We start from the raw sequence: 23032 nt of genomic DNA on the forward strand, positions 1-23032 counted from the left end.
GGTGGGGATTATATTACAGCAAAATACATGGCATCCATTTTCTGAACCACATGTAATTTCTAAATTAATTCATTTTCAGTGTTTTAAAATTACCCACATTTTCACACAAATTACGAGGATCATGACTAAAAATGCCCGAACTCTTCCGAAGCACTTGTTCTTTGACGAGCAAGTGATTCTTATTTTGAAAGTGTATCGTTGCCGAGTCTTTTCCCCCGTGCCCGTGACATTCAAAATACACTTTATTTCGAAAGTGTAGCGATGGTGTTGCGTTATTTCCGTTTCCTTTGACTCACAGTAACAACATCTCGTCCGAGATAAGCTAAGTGTGCTTATGTGAGAGAAAAGCAACGTTTGCTAGCCAGTGCTGATTTTAATATTGCATTTTCCAGAGAGGGAAACATGTCAGATACGGTGAGATGAAAGGATCAACTAACAGTTGTTGCTCTGTACTTGTGCGTAAGGCAAAACAAGACACCGCGGTGTTTAGTGGCTAACTTTGTATCTTGTGCTCTGGAATGCTAACTGTTAGCTTACATATCTCGCTAGAGGCCCCAAACTCCTTTAAACAACTATCCAGTTTAGCATCGAGCTCAAACTTCCTAATAGCAATTTTCGCAACGTGTATTTTTAACGGTAGTTTGGAATACAACCTTCCGCGGCGTTTTTTGCCATTGTCTGTTCGTTCTGAGGGTCTTTTGTGTTAACTTTTTACGATAGCAACGTTTAACAGCGTATTCGTTGTAATTTTGTAGGAGACAAAACCATCGAGCCAAGACTGTGGAGATAAGAAGGATGGGGAGTACATCAAATTGAAGGTGATCGGTCAGGTAGGAGATGTTTGAAATCTTGTCCAAATGGTGACATTTGGTTTTGTTGGTTTCCATTGCCCGAGTAACAACGTTATTGTTTGACAAAACCACTTTTGGTTTCACAGGACAGCAGTGAAATTCATTTTAAAGTGAAGATGACAACGCATCTGAAAAAGCTCAAGGACTCTTACAGCCAGAGACAGGTAAGAATTCGCACAGTATATCAGGACCTGAACTGAAAGTACAATTGAATTGAACAAATCACACGCCACTTTATCTTTCAAAACATTGTCGTATACAACGATTTATGCTATATCCTTTATTCTGTTTATTGATATTTTTCATATTTCTGTTTAATATTTATCTTACTTACAGAGCGTTAGACCTAAAAGTTTGTGTGTGTTGCAGGGCGTCCCAGCAAATACACTCAGGTTTCTGTTTGAAGGTCAGAGAATCGCAGATAATCAAACTCCAAAAGAGGTACTTGCATTAAAATTGATAAACACTTTAACATTAGGTTCACATTCGAGGCATCTTCCTGAAATATGAATGATCTTCTCTCCACAGTTGGGAATGGAAGACGAGGACGTCATTGAAGTATATCAAGAACAGACAGGTGGAGTTTGGAATGATTAAACTTGTATTGCATTTAGTTTTTTAGTTTTTGTTTTTGTTTTTTATGAATGCATTTGTTCACTTTCAAACCATCTGGATCAAAATGATGTGGGCTTCCATGCATCGCGACAGAAAGGGGACTTGGGTGGGGTTGGGGGTTGGAGGTTGCAGGAGTGCGTATGTGGTTAGCATTCCAATGAGGATGTATTTTTACGGGAGCCTTTTTGGTTTCAACTCTTTCAAACAAGCCATGTCCTGTAATGTCACATACACAGATTCTACAGCAACAGCACCAGGATGTAAAAATGCAGCATGTAACTAAATGACATACCATTTTTGATGTACTTTATTTTGAGCATTGCATTTCCCTTGTACAGAATTGTAAAGACCCACTGTTTGCTCCCAGAAAAATTGTTTGTCGAGGAGACCACTGTCTACATTGAATTTGCAACTGTTTCCCATTGAATAATTTGGTATTGGTATTGAAATAATTTCAATAATATTTGTTTTTATACTAATGATATTTGTGGTTGTACATGTTAATGTCAGTTTTGGAGTGTTTGATAACGCCATGTTTATCTCTTGTGTGGTTTACTGCTCATATTGAAATATTTCATCATGTAAATAAATTGCTTGCTGCACCCTTTTGGACACACTGCTGTGGTGGGAGCTTCACTCGTTGCTTCTGAAATCTTACATTCAGTAGTGTGAAGTTTCTGGAAATGAACCGTCTTTTGCACACTCAGGGATTAAGAGGTGAACGTCACATCAACCGCTTCTCCAACAGCAATGTCCAAGATGATGATCCAGTGGAAGGTTAGGCTCTCTCAGAGCTGTGTGCAACAACACTTGCGAAGCTTTAACTGGACTCCAAACATTTCTAGTTCTTCTTCAGAGGAACCTTGATACAGATGGTTTGACATTCTGATGAGCATTTTTTTCCAAATAAAATATTTATGACCGGACAAAGCAAGATCTTGTGTTATTATTTTTTGTTTGTATTAAATATCCCTAACAAGTTCATTAGAGTTAAATGCTGGGTGATCATTTTCAACAGATCTGTCACATTGTGACCCCACTGGTGTGTTCGTTGATCGACATAACCCATATCTACAGAACATAAGTCCAGACAATACCATTAGGACCATGCCCACCATTCCCACTGCAATGCCACATCCCACGTGCTGAGAATCCGGAGCACGGGGCATCTTGAATCCAGGGGGGAACGCGATGGTCTGATTGGACAAAACTGAGCTCAGATTCCATGCGAGGGGCAAGAGAGACATCCCAGAAGATGACAAGAACAGCGCTCCAGTGATTAAAAAGCAGGTGGCTGTATTTTTCTCCAAGCCAAAGTAGGTGTTCCTCAGGGTGTAAACGCCACCACTGTTCCCCACCAGGCCCACCAGCAGAGACAGGAGCATGAGGACTTGAGCTGCCGCGATCTCGGGTGGTGTGGACGCCTCTGACAGGCTGATAGACCCGCAGTGCCTGACCATAAAACCGGGGCTCACCTGCGTGTGACTGTTGAAGCAAGCCCTCCACACGCCGACCCATGCGACCCCCGAGCTGATTACTTCGCTGTCGTACACCAACCAAACCCTCCACTGGACCAGCCCGAGAGCTATGGCAGTTAGAATCCAGCCTATGCAACCCAGCCATAAGGCGCAGAGCTGGGAGTGAGAGCGGCTCATAGCCAGTGCACAATTTCACAAACAAATCCACATCAGGAGAATCCTAGGTCATGTCATCTTTTGGACTCCAGCCTAAAATGATGAACACACACAGAAGAATGAGGGAAGTAAACCCTGGAGTAACATTTTAACCTCAAAATTGTTCTGAATGTGGAAATCTGATCAGCGCAGGGGCAAAGCTATTCTAGTTGGATACAAGGCTAACCAGATATTAAACCAGTCAGTTATTTTGGAGTAACGCACCTGCTTTCTTTGTCCCTGTAGAACATCTCCAGACTAAGTCAAACTTCCTTGTCCTCATCCGCTAAGTCTTTTCCTTATTTATTGCTGCTGGCTGTAAATAATTTACAGTGCCTCCTGTTATTGTGCTTTTGCTCAGCTTATCAGTCATACACAGGACTACACTGTTGTCTTTACATCTTTCAAAATGGACTGAACAACAGGAAACAGAAAGAAGCGATCACCTGATCCTTTTATTGCATTTGCCCTGGTGAAAGGGTACATAAGGTGTGGCTGCACTGTGCCAATGGATAGATATTGTACACAAGTCCTGGCAAAGGACCAGACACAAGAGTTCCCGTTGGAGGCTTTTAAATCGGTGTCGCACTACAGGGAACACCTGTTTGTCACTAGAAACTGCACCCCAGATCTCTGAAGCCTTGTTGAGTAGAAAACCACCAACATCACGCATTTTAAGTGATTACAAAAGCGACAACGAATTTAAAACAACTTTTTTTTTTCCGTGTCAGTGTTTCCATCGAGACTTTACAGAATATGTAACAAATGACGTCAATGTAGAAAATATGAACGGAACCAGTGATTTTGTATGTGGTGAACATATCAGGACTGCCTTGCGCACTCTGAGAATAATTATTTCTGTATATTTTACAGTTGGATTTCATAGTTCACAAAGGTACATGTATCCAGTTCTGCTGTGCTTTCCCAGCTAGATACAGTAGATATTATAATGTATGCCATTAAATACCTAAGGAATGAAATACAATACATTTAAGTCGATAATCTCATTAAAATCACAGCATTCCAAAAGTGCATTGATTCTATAATCTTGAGCGCTGTCACATACTTGTAGAGTAACATACATTGAAGCATTATACATCATGTGCAAAATAAAACCTTCATAGGCTACACGGCCAGTGACAGTATAACCTAGAGTAGTGTAACTCGACCAGAACCCATGGAGAGCTTCATCTTGTTTTTATTTAAAACTGCGACCTCTGCTCCAGCGGCAGACTGTCCAATAGGCACTTGAGCTGCTCCTCGCCAAGCTTGATTTTGTCCTCCAGTTTGCGCTGTTCAATGATGAGAGCAGACTTCATCTTGACAAAATGGCGATAGTCATCCAGGCGCTCAAGGTTCAAGTGGGTCTCCATGATAGAAGACACCAGACGCTCACGGCGGTCCAAGTTCTCCTTCAGCTCCTTGGCATCCTCGTGCTGCCGCATTAGCAATTTGCGCTTCTCAGTCAGGGTGCGCTGAGAAGAGGAGACATCTGTTATCTCAACATGGCATAGAGAAAAACGTGACAGAGAAGACGCAAAAACAGAGCGGTAGCCCAGGCTTTAGCTTCGATTCACGAGCTGAAGGTTTGCCTATATCAATAGCAAGGCTAAACACTGCAACAACAGTGTGTCCTTGCTAGCTAGTAGCTAGCAGGGAGGCCTCAGATGCTGTTGATATTGGTCTATATCTACAACATACACCACATTCTGCTTCTTTTTTAAAAAATATTCTCAATTACTGTACTTGAGTAAAATGTTCTTGTATTTATGGTTTAACTTCACGATTCTACACTCACAGAAATATTTCAAGCCGAACTTAAGATTTATGTAATTTTTTTACATGACAAATTCTCATTTACTTTTTTCGATAATTTTAACACAAACCTACCAAATAAACCTTGCATGATACATATTCATTAGTCTAATAAAGCCTATTTATTTGAAATGCATAACCCCCAGTTCTTTTGTATTTAGTATTAATAAAGTGTAACTACTCTAAATTAATAATAATGAGAGTATTTATTTAATATACATAAACTATATTGTTTGAATTGCATCACAATCAGGTTACCTACGCATGATAAATATACTGCTATGTGAAAAACACTGTCCAAACAATGTCTATTTTTTGTGCGTTTTTTTTTTTATACATTTTTATACATTTGGCATTAAATTGAATGCAGACGTCCCAAAAATGTAAAATGTATTATTATTATTATTATTACTATTTTTTAAAATTAGTTTATTAATACTAAATACATTAACCTGAAGATTGTGCATTTTAAATGAATAGGCTTTATTAGACTAATTCATATGTATTATATAAGTTTAATTTGGTAGGTTTGTGTTAAAATATCTAAAAAAATTAATAAAAAAAGTAAATAGAAATTCTAATATAATGTTAAAAAATATATATAAATCTTAAATTAGGCTTGAAATATTTCTGTGAGTGTAGTTTACTATTTATTTTACATTGATCATTTCATAAATAAAATGTACACTTAGACGCTGATACATTCCCCCTAACCATCTTTGCTATTAGTTACTGCAAAATAAAATCACAAGAAATAGTTTGTTGACAAGATGCATGAACAAAAGAGCACTTAGTAGAAGAATAGGCAAGTAATGTGAAGGGTCCCATGCCACACTTTTTTTTAGCTATTCTAGCTGGTCTTAAGTGCCTGACATCTCGGATGGCTGGATTTCTTATTACCGGGTAATATTCAATATTTAACTAATTTGCTCCCAAAAAACGTATAAATATGTTCTATTTTAAATAACATCATGCTTCCGAAGAGCAAAAGAGATCAACCAGGGCCATGTTGAAAAACAGCTCTTTTACTCACATTTCTAAATAATATGAAATTTAGCTATATTCTAATGCTAATTGATGCAAAACAGAAACAGATATAAATATGTTTTTTTTTCCTGATGAATTAAGAGGCTCTAATCTTTCTTTTGGTAGGTTCCATGTTTTTATAGCAATAGAACACAATATTCTGTGGGTCAGTCAAAATCCAGTAAAATAGCCAGGAGCAAAAGGGGTTGCTTCAGTGAAAATGGCTGGGAGTGAATGAGTTAAGTAAGCTTTGCCCTGATCAAATCACTGTTCTCCTTAAGGTGCTTTGTACAAGAAACTACCTTCTCCTCCGAGGGCGCTCCATCTTCCAGACTGTTGAGAGCGTTCTCCACACGCGCCAGCCGACCCGAAAGTGACAGCAGCAGGCTCACGACTTTATCCAGGTCACCCACAAACATCCGGAACTTGTCCAACTGGTTGGGCAGGCAAAAGCGTTGCACGGTATTCTCCACCTCGCTGCCCAAAGCCTCGTTGTCCTCTACGTCTTCCTGCAGGCTCTGTCGTGCCTCCCTTAACACCTCCAGCTTCTTGGCCAGGCTTGAGATCAGCTCCTGCTGGAGAGATTCCGAAGAGAATTCACTTAATTAAAGATGACTTCTTTAAGGCAATGATTTCCAAAGACTGTACAGTGCGAGAACATCAGGTGTGCCAAGGGAAATTATCCAGTTTTACCTAATTTGTCTGAAAATTATTTTACTGCAAATAATTTGTCTTCGTTCAACAATTTATGATCTTCCACAACATAGCAGAGCGTACAACTAACCAGTGTATGAAGTTTTTGTGGCATTTTTGTTGGGTGGTGTGTGTGCTGAGATTTGCATTTCTAAGGATAAATGCTCAATAAAGGTTGGATAAACTGTTTTCAGGTCATGAATTGCAAGGATGTAATACCTTTTTACTGGCTAGGTCTATATCCAGCTCATCTTCAGAGTCCTGTTGCAGCAGTTGTTCCTGCATGTCCTTCATCTTGATGAGGAGCTCAGCTTTTGGAGCTGACGTGTTGTAGTAGGAGGAGCTGGGAACCAGCGAACCCGCTGCAGATAGATCCTCCTCATCTCTCCTAACAGCGTGGACATATACACACGCACACGCACACACCAGAGACAAAGGAAGATCAGTCTGATTGCACTTCTGTTATTGTGTAAGTCAGAGAAGATTGAGTTTTTTATATCTCTAAAAAAAGGACATTACTGAAACAATCAGGTGAGATTGTCAGAGGTGGGCCCTTCCGTCTCTCCGGCGGCCCCATCGTAGATGGATGCCCACATTTTCGGTGAGTGCTTAATGACGCGAAGCCTCGGAAAAATACACGGAGTGAGAAGGACCGTTTGTACTGACCTGGATCAACGCATCTCATTCACAAATCCCAAAATTTTAAAGTTATCAATTAACCAACCATGGATGTTTTTTGTTTTTATGTGGATGAAAACCCACACAGGCATAGAAAGAACTTGCAAACTCCACACAGGAAAACAGGAGCCCATATTTGAACCCACAACCTCTGAACTGTGAGGCGGATGTGCTAATCCACCATGTCACATGGTGCCATTGTCAAGGAAAAACATAAAAATACAAAGAGGAGACGAATGAGTTTAAAGTAGAGAATGGCTATTTATGAGGCTGCTTGGCCTCAAAGCTTCAGCGCTTGACTACACTCGTGCATTTTAGTGACACACATAGTCAAGAAATAATGTCAGGTCATGTTACTCCGTGCGGTGTGGGCTTAAGACTGACCTGCTTGTTGTGGTGGACAGCCTGGAGCCGCTTGAGGTTCTTCTACGTTGCTGGGACCCCTTCAGGATCAGCTTCTCTTGGAGAAATAGTCCCTCCATCAGGTCCATTGTGGTCTTCCTGCCAGTCTGATCTAATATCTCCACCAGGGATTTGTCTTTGCCCATGATATCCCTTACCAGCTGCTGTGTTTTTGCGTCTTCTTCTCCCGTTATGTTTGACTTAGGAATGTTGTTTTTTAGCTGCTCTGATCCACATCTCAGGTCCTTAGTAGGCTGCTGTGTACAGACGATAATTGATGGGGAGGGCCACATCTCGTTAGCATCCACTGAGATGGTGCCTGAGCGTGGATTCAAGATGTCAGGCGTGTTGTTGCTCTGAGGTGAGACAACAATTTTCCCCCCTGAACTGCTTACGTCCATCAGACCATCTGAGATCTTAGAGTCATTTTCAGACCTAAAAAGAAACACAGTCCCAAAATGTTCAAAAACTTTTGCAGTAATTTGGTACTTTGCAATGAAATCTTCTTTTCTTCAAGTAAAGTTGGTATTACTAGAGCAGCAAACTATTACGTAACAAGAAGGCAAGGAGATGATGCAGACCTGAAACACTTCAGATAAGCCGCTTACCGAAGAGGTGAATCCTCCTGCACAGACACAGCCGGCTGTTTGTCCATCAGTCTCAGAAGCGGCGAGGGAACATGAGGGGGGTTCGCTACAAGGGATAAATAGGATGAAGATGCTGACTGCTCCTTCTTGCTCTCTGCATCCTCTCTTCTCGCTTCAGATTGAGGCATTGTGCGAAGGCAAGGAGAGCCAGGAGGGGCGGGACTCTTTGTAGTGATGTCCAAAAGGGACAGAGGTTGAAGTATTGCTGGGTCTGCAAGGACCGCTGAGAGTAAGTCCTGCGACGAGCAAATAGTTTCCGGGCCTAAATGGGGCCTGGAGGATGAGACAGCATTGACTTGTAGAGGCTGGGCTGGCTGCTGGGAGCCAAGGAGAGGACTCAGGCTACAAGGATCAGAAGAGACTGCTAAGGTCGGGTTGACAGTATCTGTGTTGGTCTGGTGGTCAGTAATGCCTGGGCCCGTGACCTCGTTTCTAGTGGTCAAATATAAAACAGACATTTAGACATACTGTCCAGAGACTTAATGCTCTCTGTCCTTTTCATTCTAGTACTTAAATTAGGTTACAAAGACATTTTTTCTTGGTTGTCCAGCTTCCTCTCACCGTTCCCCCCAAAATTAGTTCTTCCTCTTGTCTCACCAAATTTACCTTGCAGCGTCATTGCTCTGCTTTGCTTGAGGATCTTTCCACAGGGATGGAATATTCTGCAGAAGAAAATTAATGTTTTAGAGTTGTTCAGCTAGAAGAATCAGGCAAAAGAATTTGCATCCTTGGCTCACCTGAGTACAAAAGTCTGCAGAGGGAGAAGATCTGGATCTTTCGTGGAAGCAGGCTGCCGTTTCCTCAGCTTCAGTATCCAAGATGTTCTCTGCCGAGTAATACCTGCCTTGGATCTTGGCCTCAGATGTTCTCTTCTGTTTGTCCCACGTGGCTTGGTACTCAGCAAACGTTCCGAGCTTCCGTTGCTCCTGTAGGGCCAGCACCCCTGGGGGGCTGAGGCTGCTGGTCTCTACATGGGAATGAGTCTCCTGAGCTTCCCCCGATATCCGTTTCTCTTTGGTTTCTCCTGTCCTAACTTGACTTTGGTTCAAATCCTTATTGGATGTTGACAATGGCTTAACTGGTTTAGAAAACGCTGGCTTAGCCTCAGAGAATGAGACCTCAGGTCCATCTCGATGCTCTCTGTCCACCCCCACTCTATCTATTTTGTCAGGTTCTGAGAAGGAATGCATACGTTTGGCTAATTGGAAACGCTTACGTCCTCGAATTCGTCCATTAGAGGTTTTAAGCGCTGGTGCCTCTGCTCCAAGGGGTTCTAGATCACGTCTCTGAAAAGAGGTAGCCTGGAGGACTCTAGCTTGTGCCTCTTTCAGATTGTCTTTGTAGGTGTTTGAGGAGGATTTGCTACATGATATCAAAGTCTCAGCGTATTTCCACTCTGCGGGGTCGTCATCCTGGATATCACAAGTCAGTGTTGCAGCACTACAGCTTTTTTGCAGCTGGGCTCGCTTTTGTTGCACTTCATTCCGTAGTGTAGTGGCATAACGGTCGCCACGCCGACTGTTTTTTCCGCCACTTACAACCATGGAGTCACAGAGATTCTGGGATGACACAATACTTGTTGGTATAATTTGTGTTTGAATTCTACTCTCCTCTGGCAGTGAATGAAGCAATGGGGGTTCCAAGGGGGATATTCGGTGATCTTCTTTTGGTACCCAGGGGTCGTGGAAACTTGAAAGACTAACCTTGTGATTATTACTTTGATGAGCTGGAGAAATTCTTTTCATATTGTTAATGTGTCCATCACTTCTATTTGTGGCAACCTGTGGCCCACGGCAGTGAGAGTGTTCAGAGATTTGGGGGTCAAGAAGGGGAACAGTTTTCAAAAGACCATTGTGCCCCTTGTTTTCTGGGTGGACCGACTGGTGCTTTCCCTTTTTGTTTACTGAACCAGAGTATCTGTCATTTTCTAGATTTGTGGCAGCCACAGAGGCTGAGGAGCACCAGACCAATTTACGGCAGGAGGCCTTTACGGGCAGGTCCTGTAAACTGCGATAATAACTTCCAACACTCTGAATCTTGGTGCGAGGGTCAAAGCATGTCTGGGGATAAAAGGGATTCTCATCATTGTACTGTTTCTGGTGGGGAAGTCTGTTGGCGTAATGAGATTGTCTGACATCAGTGCTGGACAATGAGAAATGTTTGTTTGGGTGGAGTTGGTTGTGTTCAACTGCTCTGCTGGGATGGAAAAAGTCTTTTTCTGACAGTGATGTGATGCTACATCTGGACTTGATGTTTGTTCCTGGCTGAAATTTGTTACCTTCAGCCAGCCTCTCAACTGACCTGCTGTAAGTCATTAGATTTTTTTCAGATCCCTCAAAATATGGAAACATGCTTGTGGCAACACAACCATCATTGCCCAAAGGGGGATGAGGAGGAGGAGACTTGGACTTCTTCTTTTCTGGTACCTGCCACACTGAACCAATGCTGCGCCTAAATCTATTTGACATCTGCTTATCTAACCATGGCCCCTCCTCGCAAAGAGTCTGAAAGTACTCGGGGCGCTCCACTGTAAAGGGCCCTTCTTCTTGAAGACCTTTGAAAAAAGTGTTTTCTGCACTGGTTCCCTTTCTACCAAGTGAGCTTGAGTCTTGGACCATGGAGTTGGATCCACTGGGGAAACAGCTGAATGTGTCTCTTCTGCCTTCTGAACCACTGAGAGTCTCACTGATGCTAGTATATTTAGTCGGGGAAGCACGATCTGGTGGGAAAGGATGACCAGGACGCTCCGGTTTCTCCATGTTGCTCACTGAGCCGAGCTGGCCAGTTAGCAGATTGTTATTCTGGCCTATTTGACAGGATGACTCTTTGTGCCTGTTGTGGAAGATCACATGACGATTTGGGGTTACAGCACCATTATAATGACCATTATCATCACTACAGTAGGCCTCGTCCATAATGATTCCTTTGAGTTGTTGAGTTTTGAAAGAAACTAAGGGAGTCACTTGCAACCAAACGTGTCAGGCCCACCTTGCTTCTTTTTGCTGCCACACTGGCATTGTGGCAGCCTCTTTGCCAAGGGGCTCAGACTCCTCCACTGTCAGCTTGGAGGAGTGCCAGGAATGAGGGCGAGAGCTCGTATCATTCTTCCTGTTGAGCAGAATGCCAGAAACCACTGAACTTCTTCCAAATGCTGTTATCATTTTTGAAAATTGAAGACTGTAACACTGCAAGGTGTAACTACAGAGATTCAACTGTGTCTATTTTGCTATCTTGGCAGACTTATAGATCAGGACATTTCACACCATATGAATTGGTCTTGACATACCCTTTAAAGCGATTCTTCCTGGTTGGCATGTTGAACAAAAAAAATGATGCTTTATCATTCATGTGTGAACCTACTAAAAATCTCTATTCACTTGACAAGCAGTCTTGACACAAGGAATCAAAACTAGTGAAGCAGAACAATGGAGGATACCTCCTCCATCTACCAGCCCTGAGCGCTAGCCTATGTGATCCGAGGATGCTAGCTACGTAATTGTACCTCATAGAGCTTCGCAAAATCTTGGTCAGAAAGCACCTTGCCACAAGAACTTCGCTTTCTGATGGCATGGTGTGTGGTGATACAACATCAACCATTTTAGTCCTGATAATGACGAGCAAAGGAAGAGAAAAGGGAAAAAGAGAGGATGATTGCAGACCATCAACACTTCTAATTCTGAAGCAGGTTGATAAGACAAGAACCCACATTAACTCATTCACTGACATTGACGGCTATAGACGCCAAAAATTCATTAAATTTATTTCTATTAGTTTAACATTTATTTCCACTTTTGCTAACAAGAGTATGAAAACCTAGGGGAAAAAATATTGTAAATTTATAACAGATATAAAATGTGTGATTAATCGTTAGTTAACTAGTGAAGTCATGTGATTAATTATAATTAAAAAATGTAATCGCCTGATGGGCCAAATTAAAATAATAAAAATAAAATAAGGGCCGTTTAATCGTAATGAATCACATGACAATTTTATATCTGTTATAAATATACAATAAAAAAATTATAGGTTTTCATAAAAAATGAAATGAAATAAAAAAAATTAACTAATAGAACGAGTTCACATGAATTTTTGACGTCTATAGTCGTCAATGGCAGTGAATGAGTTAATAAATGTGCCCCGGTTATGTCCCTATCAACCTTCTTAGTAGCGAAAAAACACAGGGCGAGTCAGTCACAAACACCATGAAGCCTTTAGTGAAGTCTAAACTCTTAAGTTTACAGTGAACTATATCACACTCACTAAATCAGGGAAGGTCATGTTGACAAAATGAGGCTTACAATGGAAACACATGCAGCCTGTCAGGATGAACAAGTGAAATAATTTACCTTTACTGGGTGGGATGTGAAGAATCTTTTTCACCAGTTTTACATGGTTGCTGTCCGAATGTCAATGTAATCATTAAATCGTCCTACCCAAAGGTTTGACACTGCCAGGCTGTGATGGAAGCACATTCTTTCCACTAAGGAATGCAGGGAGGTATTTTCCTTTCCTGCCATGCTCTCGCTTCATGTGGAAAAGTTTCTAGCTGTCCCAGTAATCAGGCTAATATGTTAATGAACGCAAGCCAGAAGGTAACATCACGTATAGTATACATACATATATATATATATATATATATATATATATATATATATATACATATATATATACATACTACAGTATATCGTTCTTTTGCATCGTCCAGAAGGCAGACGATTGTAGCAGAGTTTTTGTAAAGGTGCTCTTATTTTGACAGTCAAACATCAGTGTGATGCACAAAATAAAAGTTGTGTCGTCTCCCAACAAGCTAATCCACAATGCAACTAAGTGTTTTTGTCCATTGTCAGGGGATGTTTTAACTGTTAATTTGGGATACAACTCCAAACGTTAATATTCACAACTGACTGGACAAGAATACTTGTGATTCTGACGGTAGTAACTCAAACACAGAGCTATCAAGGCATATCAGAGCTCAAGGTGATCAACTCGTGGCATCACAGGTGAACGTATGACATATCAAATAGTGAATGCAGGAAGAAAAAAAACTCACCTATTGCATGAGTAGTTTCTGTGTGCTGAAGACTTGGGTAAGATGCACGCTCATATCACTTTCCCGCAGCTATGCCTGTCACAAAGTTATACTTTCACACCAATGTGACACAAGAGTCTGTGGCATTGTACAAACAAGTGCAACACACCTTTTGCTGCTGGTAGATCTCTGCGGGGATTATAAAGGGGGATTTGAGAGAAGGGGAGGAGTCATTGTCCAGCACAGTGTCCTTGCTGTAATCTAGGATTTTGGAAAGGAGCTCACACTCAATCAAAGGCAATAAGCCTGTCATGTACTAACTTTTCATAAATAAGTGTGCATGAAAGTTGGGTCCTGCGGAGGCTGGAACATGTATTTCACAGTCCAGAGTTCTGTTTTTCATCTGATTCGGTGTCCTTGTGGGCACGTAAGCGCAGCCGAGCAGGAATGCTTGCTCTGTGGAGACAGCAAACAATTTCAGCCTGAGCTCCATCATTGTGAAAGTCCTCTGCCAGGGCAGGAGACTGCAAGATGTACACCCTTGAAAACACAAGGCGTGTCAATGCATCATCCAATCACGCAAGTGTCATTTCAATTTCCGTCATCTGAGCCCCTCTGATCCAACAGCCTGCTGACAACAGGGCCAAAACATGCAGCTATGGGGCTAACGGGCCCCACTCATCTACAAACACAGCAACACAAAGCAAACTGCCACAGTCATCATGGCTGGGCTTATCTGAGTGCCATTGCCTGTACCGGAAAATTAAGCATGAGAGTAGGACAATAAAGTTTCCTAAACACATCTGTAAAATCTGACAATCGTGCTTCTGTTCAACTCCAAGCACAAACCGTTTGATCAAAGCACCAATCATTCATCCCAAACTTTCATGTGTTATCTAGCTGTTATTATCTCTAACACACATACACACACACATCACTATTTGATGTAATCCCTCTTGTCTTTAAAGCACATGATTTTATCAGAACAGATTTTAAATGAAGCACACATATGGAGGGAAACAGGAAGTACCTGTGAGTGGAATCCCAGCATGTCCAGAGAGGTTCAAAGCGGCCACTCTGTGTGAACACAATGAGCTGGGCTGATATGGCCTCTCCCACTAAGCAGTCCACTCACCTTGGTAACATGGACCGTACCATCTTCCTGCAGCAGGGGAGGATACTTGGACACACGTGCACCTGAGGGCAACTTTAAAACCTCGTTTTACTGAGTCCAAATTTTCACATTGACTGCCTCATCATCATTATGATCATTACATTAAGTTTATTTGTCTTGCCTGGTGAGTAGATCTCGCAATCTGCATCCCCTCCAAACCTCTCCAATCCCCAAGCCACACCTCAAAAGCTGTAGCCCAACTAGTGGCTTTGCAACTCATAATTGGATTCAACCATCACAACGCCCCACTCTGAAGGATGTCTGATTATAAACGAGTAAAACACAGGGAAACGTGTTTTTGTACTCATGTAACAGCACATTATTATTATTTATTTTTAAATGCATACATGTCAAGGTTATGATAGTTGATAGTCGTCTTAGAAAACTAACGAAGTAACAAAATCTTGAAAAATTGAAAAACATTTTAATTAATTTAAATTCGATTTTTTTAACTCATTCACTGCCATTGACGTGTATAGACGTCCAAAATTCATTTTAACTATTTATATTAGTTTAAAAAAAATTCCCACTTTTGTTAACAAGAGTATGAAAACCTAGATTTTTTTTATTGTATTACAACAGATATAAAATTTGTGATTAATCATGAGTTAACTAGTAAAGTCATGCGATTAATTACGATTAAAAATGGTAATCACCTGACGCCCCTAATTTTTATCATTTAAAAAAAGAAAGAAGAAAAGATTATTAAAAAATAGGGGTGTCAGGTGATTAAATTTTTTAATCGTAATTAATTGCATGACTTCACAAGTTAACTCACGATTAATCACAAATTTTATATCTGTTCTAAACGTAAAAAAAATATTCTAGGTTTTCATACTCTTGTTAACAAAAGTGGGGAAAAAAATTTAACTAATAGAAATAGTTAAAATGAATTTATGACGTCTATAGCCGTCAATGGCAGTGAATGAGTTACACAAAAAAATAATTAACTCTAATTGCAATACAGTATTTGTTCACCAAACAAATGAAAACGTTATAGTGAAAATATCGCCATTTTTAACAATTAATTTTATGGTATACATAATTATTGTAAGCTTTTTGGGTTGATTTGAAAACTACTCGTTTAGGCTCTGCTGAATTTTGTATTTGATTTGTAGATGTTGTACTAAGGTAACAATTTCTTCTAAAACCCTGAATTTTTGCTTTTGTTATGTTTTATTACTCTATAGTAATTATTGTGACCTTTTTTTGTTAAGAGAAATACCACAAACTACAAAAAGAAAATTAAAACTAAATCTAAGTCTAAAGCCTAATAAGACTAAACGGAAATAAAGGAATAAAATAAAATAGATAGCCACCATAAAAACTAGTTGAAGTTAACAGAATTTGAAATGTTAATAAGTAAAAATAAAATTAAAACTAAAACTAATTAAAAAATTAATACATAAATATATATTTTTTTTAAACTATCACATAACACAGTTGAATGAGCTACAGCAGTGTAGGTGGCATACACAAAGAAGTAATAAATATGACAAGCTTTTCCAAAATGAATCCGTGTTGGATTTAAGATAAATTTGATTTAATCACATACACTTGCAAATTTTACAAACATTATTTGCTGTATAGATTTAATGACACAGTTTAAGCATCCACACGTCCAATTTTAATTTCTATAAATATATTAGGGTCACATGTGCGCTGGCACCGATCTAGTCTGAGAAAATTAAAGACGTGGACACAGTGGAACCAATCAACAAATCCGATTATCCTCTGTTTCGAGCGGACCTTCTTTATTTTGATATAGATGGAAATCTTTCACACCTCTTGTTTCATCACTTATCATCTGCTTACAACAAATGTCCTGACAGTTCTCCCACAAAGATTGTCTTAATCCATGTCAGGGTGGCCACAAAGAGTCGCTTTGCCACCAGGAAGGAGAATAACCGCAGAATAGCAAGAACAAGAACAGCAACAACTCACACATGGACTGCCACTTGAGACTTGACACAGCCACCAGAGACATAAAAAGGAAGACCTAAAATATAAAAGTGAAGAAGCCTTTGGAATAAATGTGAAACATACAAGAGTCCAGTTGCTTCATTTCAACTATTGTAGATTTCCATGAGCTGGATGACTGACAATATTCACGGCTAAAATGATCTGAAAATGTGAATTTTTAGGTCTGCCCATGTGACATATTTGAGGATGTTCCGTCCCATCACCCGGAAGCAACCTGAGAGTCCTGTAACCCGAGGACGTCCACACTATCTCTGTTTTTATCCTGACGTTGTCAGTTGGAAACATCACGTGATACTCTGTCTCTTCACCTTGGTGATGATCACAGACTCAAGGTGAAGCCTTCCGAACGAGACTGTGAAGCCTTCCGAACGAGACTGACGAACTTGTGTCCCGGTGTGTGGGTTCACAAAAAAGGACACACTCGAGAGAAAGTTAGCTGTTCATCAAATGCAATACAGTGCTATCACTGACATACATTTGAGCTCATATCCATTTCAGCTTTTTCTTGAATCAGTACTAATATATTTAGAAACAAATCACTGAAATCACTTTATAGCGCCAAACCTAAACCTAACCCAACCCGTCCCTAACCTTAAAGAAGCATACTAGCTTAGTGGCGTCCTCTGGTGGTAATAAGTATTACATAGCCAGGTGCACTGCTTTCACGCTCAAATTTCCAATAATAAACATTCCTGGGACAAATAGTTCATTCATTGTTGTTTTGTGTTCACTTCACAATCAAGGTTCTTGGCTGGAACACTTAACAGGTGAAATACAGTGGATATAAGAAGTCTACACACCCCTGGTCAAATGCCAGTTTTTGTGATATTTAACAATGAGACAAAAATAAATCTTATAGAAGGAAAACAAAACTATTTAATACAAGAGAAGTAAAACTAGAGAAGTGAGATAAAGTTTGCAGACCCATTTATAATTGAGCATTCGACTGTGCTCAGAATTAATTACATGTGAATCGTGTACAGGTTCACATTTGACCTTTGACCTGACCAAGTTAAAGTACCCTAGATCAACCCTAAAAAAATTATACAAATGTTTGGAAAAGCATTCTATAGCTTCAGAACTTTATTTGAGGCACTTTACATGGTGGCATGTATAAATAATATGCATGTATATTTAGGTATATTTCGGATTTGACTTATCTTAGGTACTGGTAATGGGGTAGAATTTATTTTGCTTGTACTGCATGTTTGAAATTAAGTCCATTCTCTCATTAAACATACTGTTTTCTGATTTTATGTCTATCTTATGTTGCATATGTTAAATTTCCAGCAATAAACTCCAGAACACCTCACACTGATATCTACATCTGACAGCATGTTAAACAAAACCAAAAACCAAAAAACATAGCTACCTCTTTAAATCTCCTTTGAGATTCAACAGCCAATCATCGAGTCCTGAGGGCAGAGGCAGCATTTCAATAGATAGCGCCACCCCACCAAGCACTTGTGTCCAAGATGCTCCTCTTGCTTGTTGTGGCTGCCTTTCTCTCTGCAGGCTTCTCCAGGGAGCTGAACCGGACCTCCGGGCTGATGGCAGAAGGCACAGAGCAATGCTCAGCCTGTGAATTCCGGGAGCACAGCAAGCAGATGAGGCTCTACAGCATCAAGTCCCAGATCCTCAGCATCCTACGGCTGGAGCAGGCACCCAACATTAGCAGGGACATGATCCAGCAGCTGCTGCCCAAAGCGCCGCCACTCACGCAGCTCCTGGACCAGTACGACCCGCGGGTGGAAGATGAGGACCACGCCACCACGGAAACCATCATCACCATGGCAACCAAGTGTAAATAGCCAAACTAACCAAACATTCATTTTGATGGGAGCAATATGACCATTTTTAATGCAACTGGCCACAATCAAATTTGCATTTTAATTTTCATACATGTTAGGTTCACCGAAGACTTTCAATTGTCCTTAGATGTGATTGTTTTCCTATATGTGCCATGTATTTGGCTGGCAACCAGTCCAGAATTGTACCCCGCCACTAAGCCAAAGTCAGCTGGGATAGGCTCCAGCTCACCTCTGACCCTAATCAGCGCTAAAGGAAATGGATGGAAAAAGGATAACTAAACTACAAAACATTGTATGTGGTCGTGCAGTGATTCTCGTAGCCCATTAATGGTTAAAGGGCTCCCTCTAGTGGTATGCAAAAGTATAACTCAATTCATGCAAAAAATAAAATACATTTAAAGCTGAACGGAGAAAATTCAATGACGAATCGCTACTGACGCCTGTTGAAAAATGAAAAATAAAACTGCACACTCCTTCTGCTCACTCACATCTGCAGACAGAGGGCGGGAAATTCGAACCCGAATCGAGTCTGAAAACTATTGTCCAGAGGCTTGCAGGAGCCATTGTGAACAGCTAAGGCGTTATCTACTACCGGTAATTAGATGTTTCAGTCATAAATGGTCAAATAAAAAGGCTATTGTAAAGATATTTTTGGCCAAATTGTTGCACAGAGCATAAAACACATGAAATATATGAAATACAATTAAACAAATGTTTCCAATGTTTATTTAGGTGCAATTTTCATTTAATGTACATGCAATGCATTTTGTTTGAATGATTATTTAAGTACAGTTTTTTATTTTCCTAAGCACTGTGTTAATGTTCAAACTGTGTTATGTTGCAGTGGATTGAATGTTTGTTTTTTGTTTTTAATCTAGTATGTTCTTTTACTTTTCATGTACACCAGGGCTGGACTGGCACAAAAAAAAATCGGCCCTGGTATTTTGACTTAGGCTAACCAGCCCGGTCTGGCCCGAACCAGACCAACTCCTGCCTAAAATGTCGTTCTGCCATATTCGAACTGGGCCATGATGGTGATACTTGAAGATCAAAGTATTATTTACAATAGTATATAGTATGAGAGAAACATTTTTCATATAATCTTGTCAACCCTGAATTTACAGGGTGACGGACTTGAAAGTTGTTGATATTTAGTTAAACATTTGCTGTGAATAATGTCTTCCAGCAGACTCCATCGCAAAAGGAAGGCTGTCCTATTGTCTGTTCAACCTCAGTCCAAAGATTCACACAGAGAACATCCTGAGCGCTCAGCTGTGGGTTCATCTGCGGCCAGTCCACATGGTCACAACTGTCTTCCTGCAGATCTCGCGACTCAAACCCGACAGGGAGGGAAACAACACCCGGGTCAGAGTACGCTCTTTAAAGGTGGACGCTGATGCCGGCGCCGGTTCTTGGCAGAGCATGGACATCAAGTCTCTGCTGCAGGCATGGCTGCGTCAGACAGATAGCAACTATGGTATCGACATCAATGCTTTCGACCCTCAAGGAGAAAACCTGGCAGTCACATCTGCAGAGCCTGGAGAGGAAGGCCTGGTGAGTGCACCTTACATGCTTTACATAAAACTTTGCAAAGTTCCTCTCTTGTGGATCCCTGTGGATCTATTAAACGAAAAAAAGGAGTAGATGTGAATATTTGTTTTTTACATTTTTATTTTTATTTTTGAGATAAAATTTAACGTGTAAATGAATTAATGATTTAGATTTTTTTTTTTTTATGAATTAAATGTTAAAAAAATACTCAGTCTAAGTTTTCGAATTGTCAGAAAAAGAGAGGAAAGGTGGATGAAAACGGTTTTAAAATGACCTAAAAATGTCCAAAAAGTGATCATAAATGTCCAAAAATGAAGAGGAAAAGCAGAAAAATTACCATAAAATGTTCATGAAAATGCAAAAAAAAAAAAGTCAGATAATTAAATTAAAAAAAAAGGCAGAAAACAAAATATGCAATTGTGAAAGGTAGCTATAAAATGACGAAAAACAAAATAAGTAATCCCCTCAAAATTACCTTAAAATATACACAAATTGCCACAAAAAACATATAGTGATTTTATTTTAAAAATTAACTATAAAATGTCCCAAAACAAAAGAAGAATACCTGAAATTTGCATAAAATGTCCACAAAGCCGCCCAAAAAGTCAGAAAAATTATTTAAGAAAAGGCTGAAAAGAAAATGTCAAAAAGGAACCATAAAACGTTCATACACAAAAGAAGAAATTATCATAAAATGTCCACAAAATTGCCAAAAATATCAGAAAATTGATAGCCAAAAAGGTAGAAAAAAGTTTTTTTTTTAAACAAAACATAAAATGTCCAAATAAGGAAGGAGAGAGGCAGAAAATTACCATAAAATGTTCATGAAAATGCAAAAAAAAAAGTCTGATAATTAAATTTGAAAAAGGCAGAAAACAAAATATGCAATTGTGAAAAGTAGCTATAAAATGTTGAAAACCTAAATAAGTAATCACCTCAAAATTACCTTAAAATGTACACAAATTGCCACAAAAAACATATAGAAAATGTATTTTAAAAATAAACTATAAAATGTCCCAAAACAAAAGAAGAATACCCAAAAAATTGCATAAAATGTCCACAAAACCTCCCCAAAAAAGTCTGAAAATTTATTTAAGAAAAGGCTGAAAAGAAAATGTCAAAAAGGAACCATAAGACGTTCATAAACAAAAGAAGAAATTATCATAAAATGTCCACAAAATTGCCAAAAATATCAGAAAATTGATAGCCAAAAAGGTAGAAATGTTTTTGTTTTTTTAAACAAAACATAAAATGTCCAAATAAGGAAGGAGAGAGGCAGAAAATTACCATAATACATCCATAAAATTGACAAAAATGTCAGAAATTTTAAAGAAAGGCAGAAAAGTCTAAAAATGTATGGAAAACAAAGTATGAAAAATTACCCAAAAATATAAATAATCCAAAAACGAAAGACGAAAGGTAGAAGAAAATGAATCTCAAAGTATTGGATGCTGCATATTTTTCTGTTATGGTGCAGCTCTAATTAGCTCTTGGGCCCTCAGCAAATTAGACTAACACGAACACACTGTTCCGCTTATAACAATGTTCAAATGTTTCGTGGCTCCAGGCAGATGTTTTTGGTTATTTATTTGGCCTAAAATGGCTCTTTTGACAGTAAAGGTTGCTGACCCCTGACATAGACTAATTCAGTCAGTCTCTCGGCTCAGGCATCAGAATTAGCCTGCTAAAGTTTTTGGACATGTAGCACTTTGTATGCTGCGATGGTTGTTTTAAAGTGCTTTATAAATGAAATTGAATTGAGTTGAGTTGAGTTGAGTACGTAAACGGCGCTACAACTGATTCCTTTCCAGCAACCATTCATTGAAGTCAAAATCCTGGACAGCCCAAAGAGATCCCGCCGTGACTCGGGTATGAACTGCGATGAAGAATCAGCTGAAACACGCTGCTGTCGTTACCCGCTCACCGTGGACTTCGAGGAGTTTGGTTGGGACTGGATCATCGCACCCAAGCGCTATCGAGCCAACTACTGCTCAGGAGAGTGCGAGTTCTTGCACCTGCAGCAGTATCCGCACGCACACCTGGTAAACAAGGCCAACCCACGCGGCACGGCAGGACCCTGCTGCACGCCCACAAAGATGTCGCCCATTAACATGCTCTACTTTAACCGCAAGGAGCAGATCATCTACGGAAAGATCCCATCCATGGTGGTGGACCACTGCGGTTGCTCCTGATGTACAGAGGGGGGCAGCATTTCATGCCACCATTAGACACACTGGTGGATTTGTAGCACCTTTAGAGTTTTAAAAACAATCTAGAACATCAGCAGAGTACTGTACTGTATTATTTTACAGTGGTACCTTAACTTCCGAGTACCCCTTTTAATGAGTTTCTTTCTTTTTTTTCGAGACATCGCATGATGGATATTTTGCTTTTGTGTTGCGAGACAAAATTTGACTTACAAGGGAGCTTGAGTGAATTTTTTAAATAAAATTAGTTTGCTGTCATTGCAGCTGCAGTTCAAGTATAACAAGGGTTCACACTAAGTTTAGCGTCTTCTGACCCTGGATTTTGTTTTTCATCTGTTGTGCTGCTAGCCTAGCGCGAGTAGAGGTGCTAGCTGCTAGCTTCTGGCCCCGCCAGCTGCGAGCATCTCAGTAGCTGACTACAATTTCTTAAAAACACAGACTAGTAATCCAAGGAGTAATTTTTGACCGACAAGCTCTTATGGTAGTCAACTGGAAAGTTGTAGAAAGTTATCGCTGGATACCTTCAATAGGTACAAATCATGTACACGCACACAGGTGATAATTATTGTGTGACTTTTGGCTTGTTTCAATGTACAGTAAATAAACTTAAAGATGGAATATGTAGTCTTGAAGCTGCTAGCAAGACTTTAATGTAGCCTTACTTGTTGTGGTCAGGGACCGGCTGGGAACAAAATTCATCCTGGGAAAATATTCGTCAATGGGGAGTGAGGGGGCTGTGGACGAGATGACGGGCACGTGGCGAATCCTATTCGTTGATGGGGGTAGGGAGTGTGAATGAGAGGATGGACATGCGCAGAATACTATTCGTCCACAGTTCCCCATGGGTGGGTGGGGACAACTGCCGTCACTGGTGACC

General features: G+C 40.1%; 4 protein-coding genes across 9 annotated transcripts; 2 read left to right on the forward strand and 2 right to left on the reverse strand.

The window, feature by feature from the left end:
* The first annotated feature begins 253 nt into the window (after positions 1-253).
* On the forward strand, positions 254-2082 carry sumo1 (small ubiquitin like modifier 1). Its single transcript, XM_086068091.1, has 5 exons — positions 254-414; positions 756-830; positions 938-1015; positions 1221-1292; positions 1380-2082. Exons 1-5 carry the CDS (start codon positions 403-405, stop codon positions 1446-1448), a joined length of 306 nt encoding a protein of 101 aa, XP_085924217.1. The 5' UTR covers positions 254-402; the 3' UTR covers positions 1449-2082.
* Positions 2083-2307: 225 nt separating this feature from the next.
* LOC147179609 (claudin-34-like) lies at positions 2308-3121 on the reverse strand. Its single transcript, XM_086067054.1, has 2 exons — positions 2507-3121; positions 2308-2328 (listed from the first exon to the last, which is right to left on the reverse strand). The coding sequence occupies exons 1-2, from the start codon at positions 3119-3121 to the stop codon at positions 2308-2310; spliced, it is 636 nt and encodes a 211-aa protein (XP_085923180.1).
* A 453-nt stretch (positions 3122-3574) lies between these two features.
* Positions 3575-14531, reverse strand: LOC147179610 (protein Shroom2-like). Of its 5 annotated transcripts, XM_086068069.1 has the most exons (14): positions 14460-14531; positions 13599-13885; positions 13451-13525; positions 12747-12946; positions 11903-12004; positions 11687-11704; positions 11389-11508; positions 9138-11232; positions 9007-9062; positions 8362-8832; positions 7736-8188; positions 6893-7061; positions 6283-6555; positions 3575-4614 (listed from the first exon to the last, which is right to left on the reverse strand). In XM_086068069.1, the coding sequence occupies exons 5-14, from the start codon at positions 11995-11997 to the stop codon at positions 4342-4344; spliced, it is 4023 nt and encodes a 1340-aa protein (XP_085924195.1). In that variant the 5' UTR covers positions 11998-12004; positions 12747-12946; positions 13451-13525; positions 13599-13885; positions 14460-14531; the 3' UTR covers positions 3575-4341. The 5 variants fall into 5 exon arrangements, with proteins under 5 accessions (XP_085924195.1, XP_085924194.1, XP_085924191.1 ...); XM_086068068.1 differs by lacking the exon at positions 12747-12946; XM_086068065.1 differs by having other exon boundaries at positions 11903-12796.
* Positions 14532-18056: 3525 nt separating this feature from the next.
* Positions 18057-22773, forward strand: LOC147179611 (growth/differentiation factor 8-like). Of its 2 annotated transcripts, none has more exons than XM_086068089.1 (3): positions 18057-18389; positions 19584-19951; positions 21760-22773. In XM_086068089.1, the coding sequence occupies exons 1-3, from the start codon at positions 18062-18064 to the stop codon at positions 22138-22140; spliced, it is 1077 nt and encodes a 358-aa protein (XP_085924215.1). In that variant the 5' UTR covers positions 18057-18061; the 3' UTR covers positions 22141-22773. The 2 variants fall into 2 exon arrangements, with proteins under 2 accessions (XP_085924215.1, XP_085924216.1); XM_086068090.1 differs by having other exon boundaries at positions 19587-19951.
* The last annotated feature ends 259 nt before the right edge of the window (positions 22774-23032 follow it).

The sequence above is a fragment of the Leptonotus elevatus genome, chromosome 2, assembly GCF_054856555.1.
Source record: "Leptonotus elevatus isolate MCC_2025b chromosome 2, RoL_Lele_1.0, whole genome shotgun sequence".
NCBI lineage: Eukaryota > Metazoa > Chordata > Actinopteri > Syngnathiformes > Syngnathidae > Leptonotus > Leptonotus elevatus.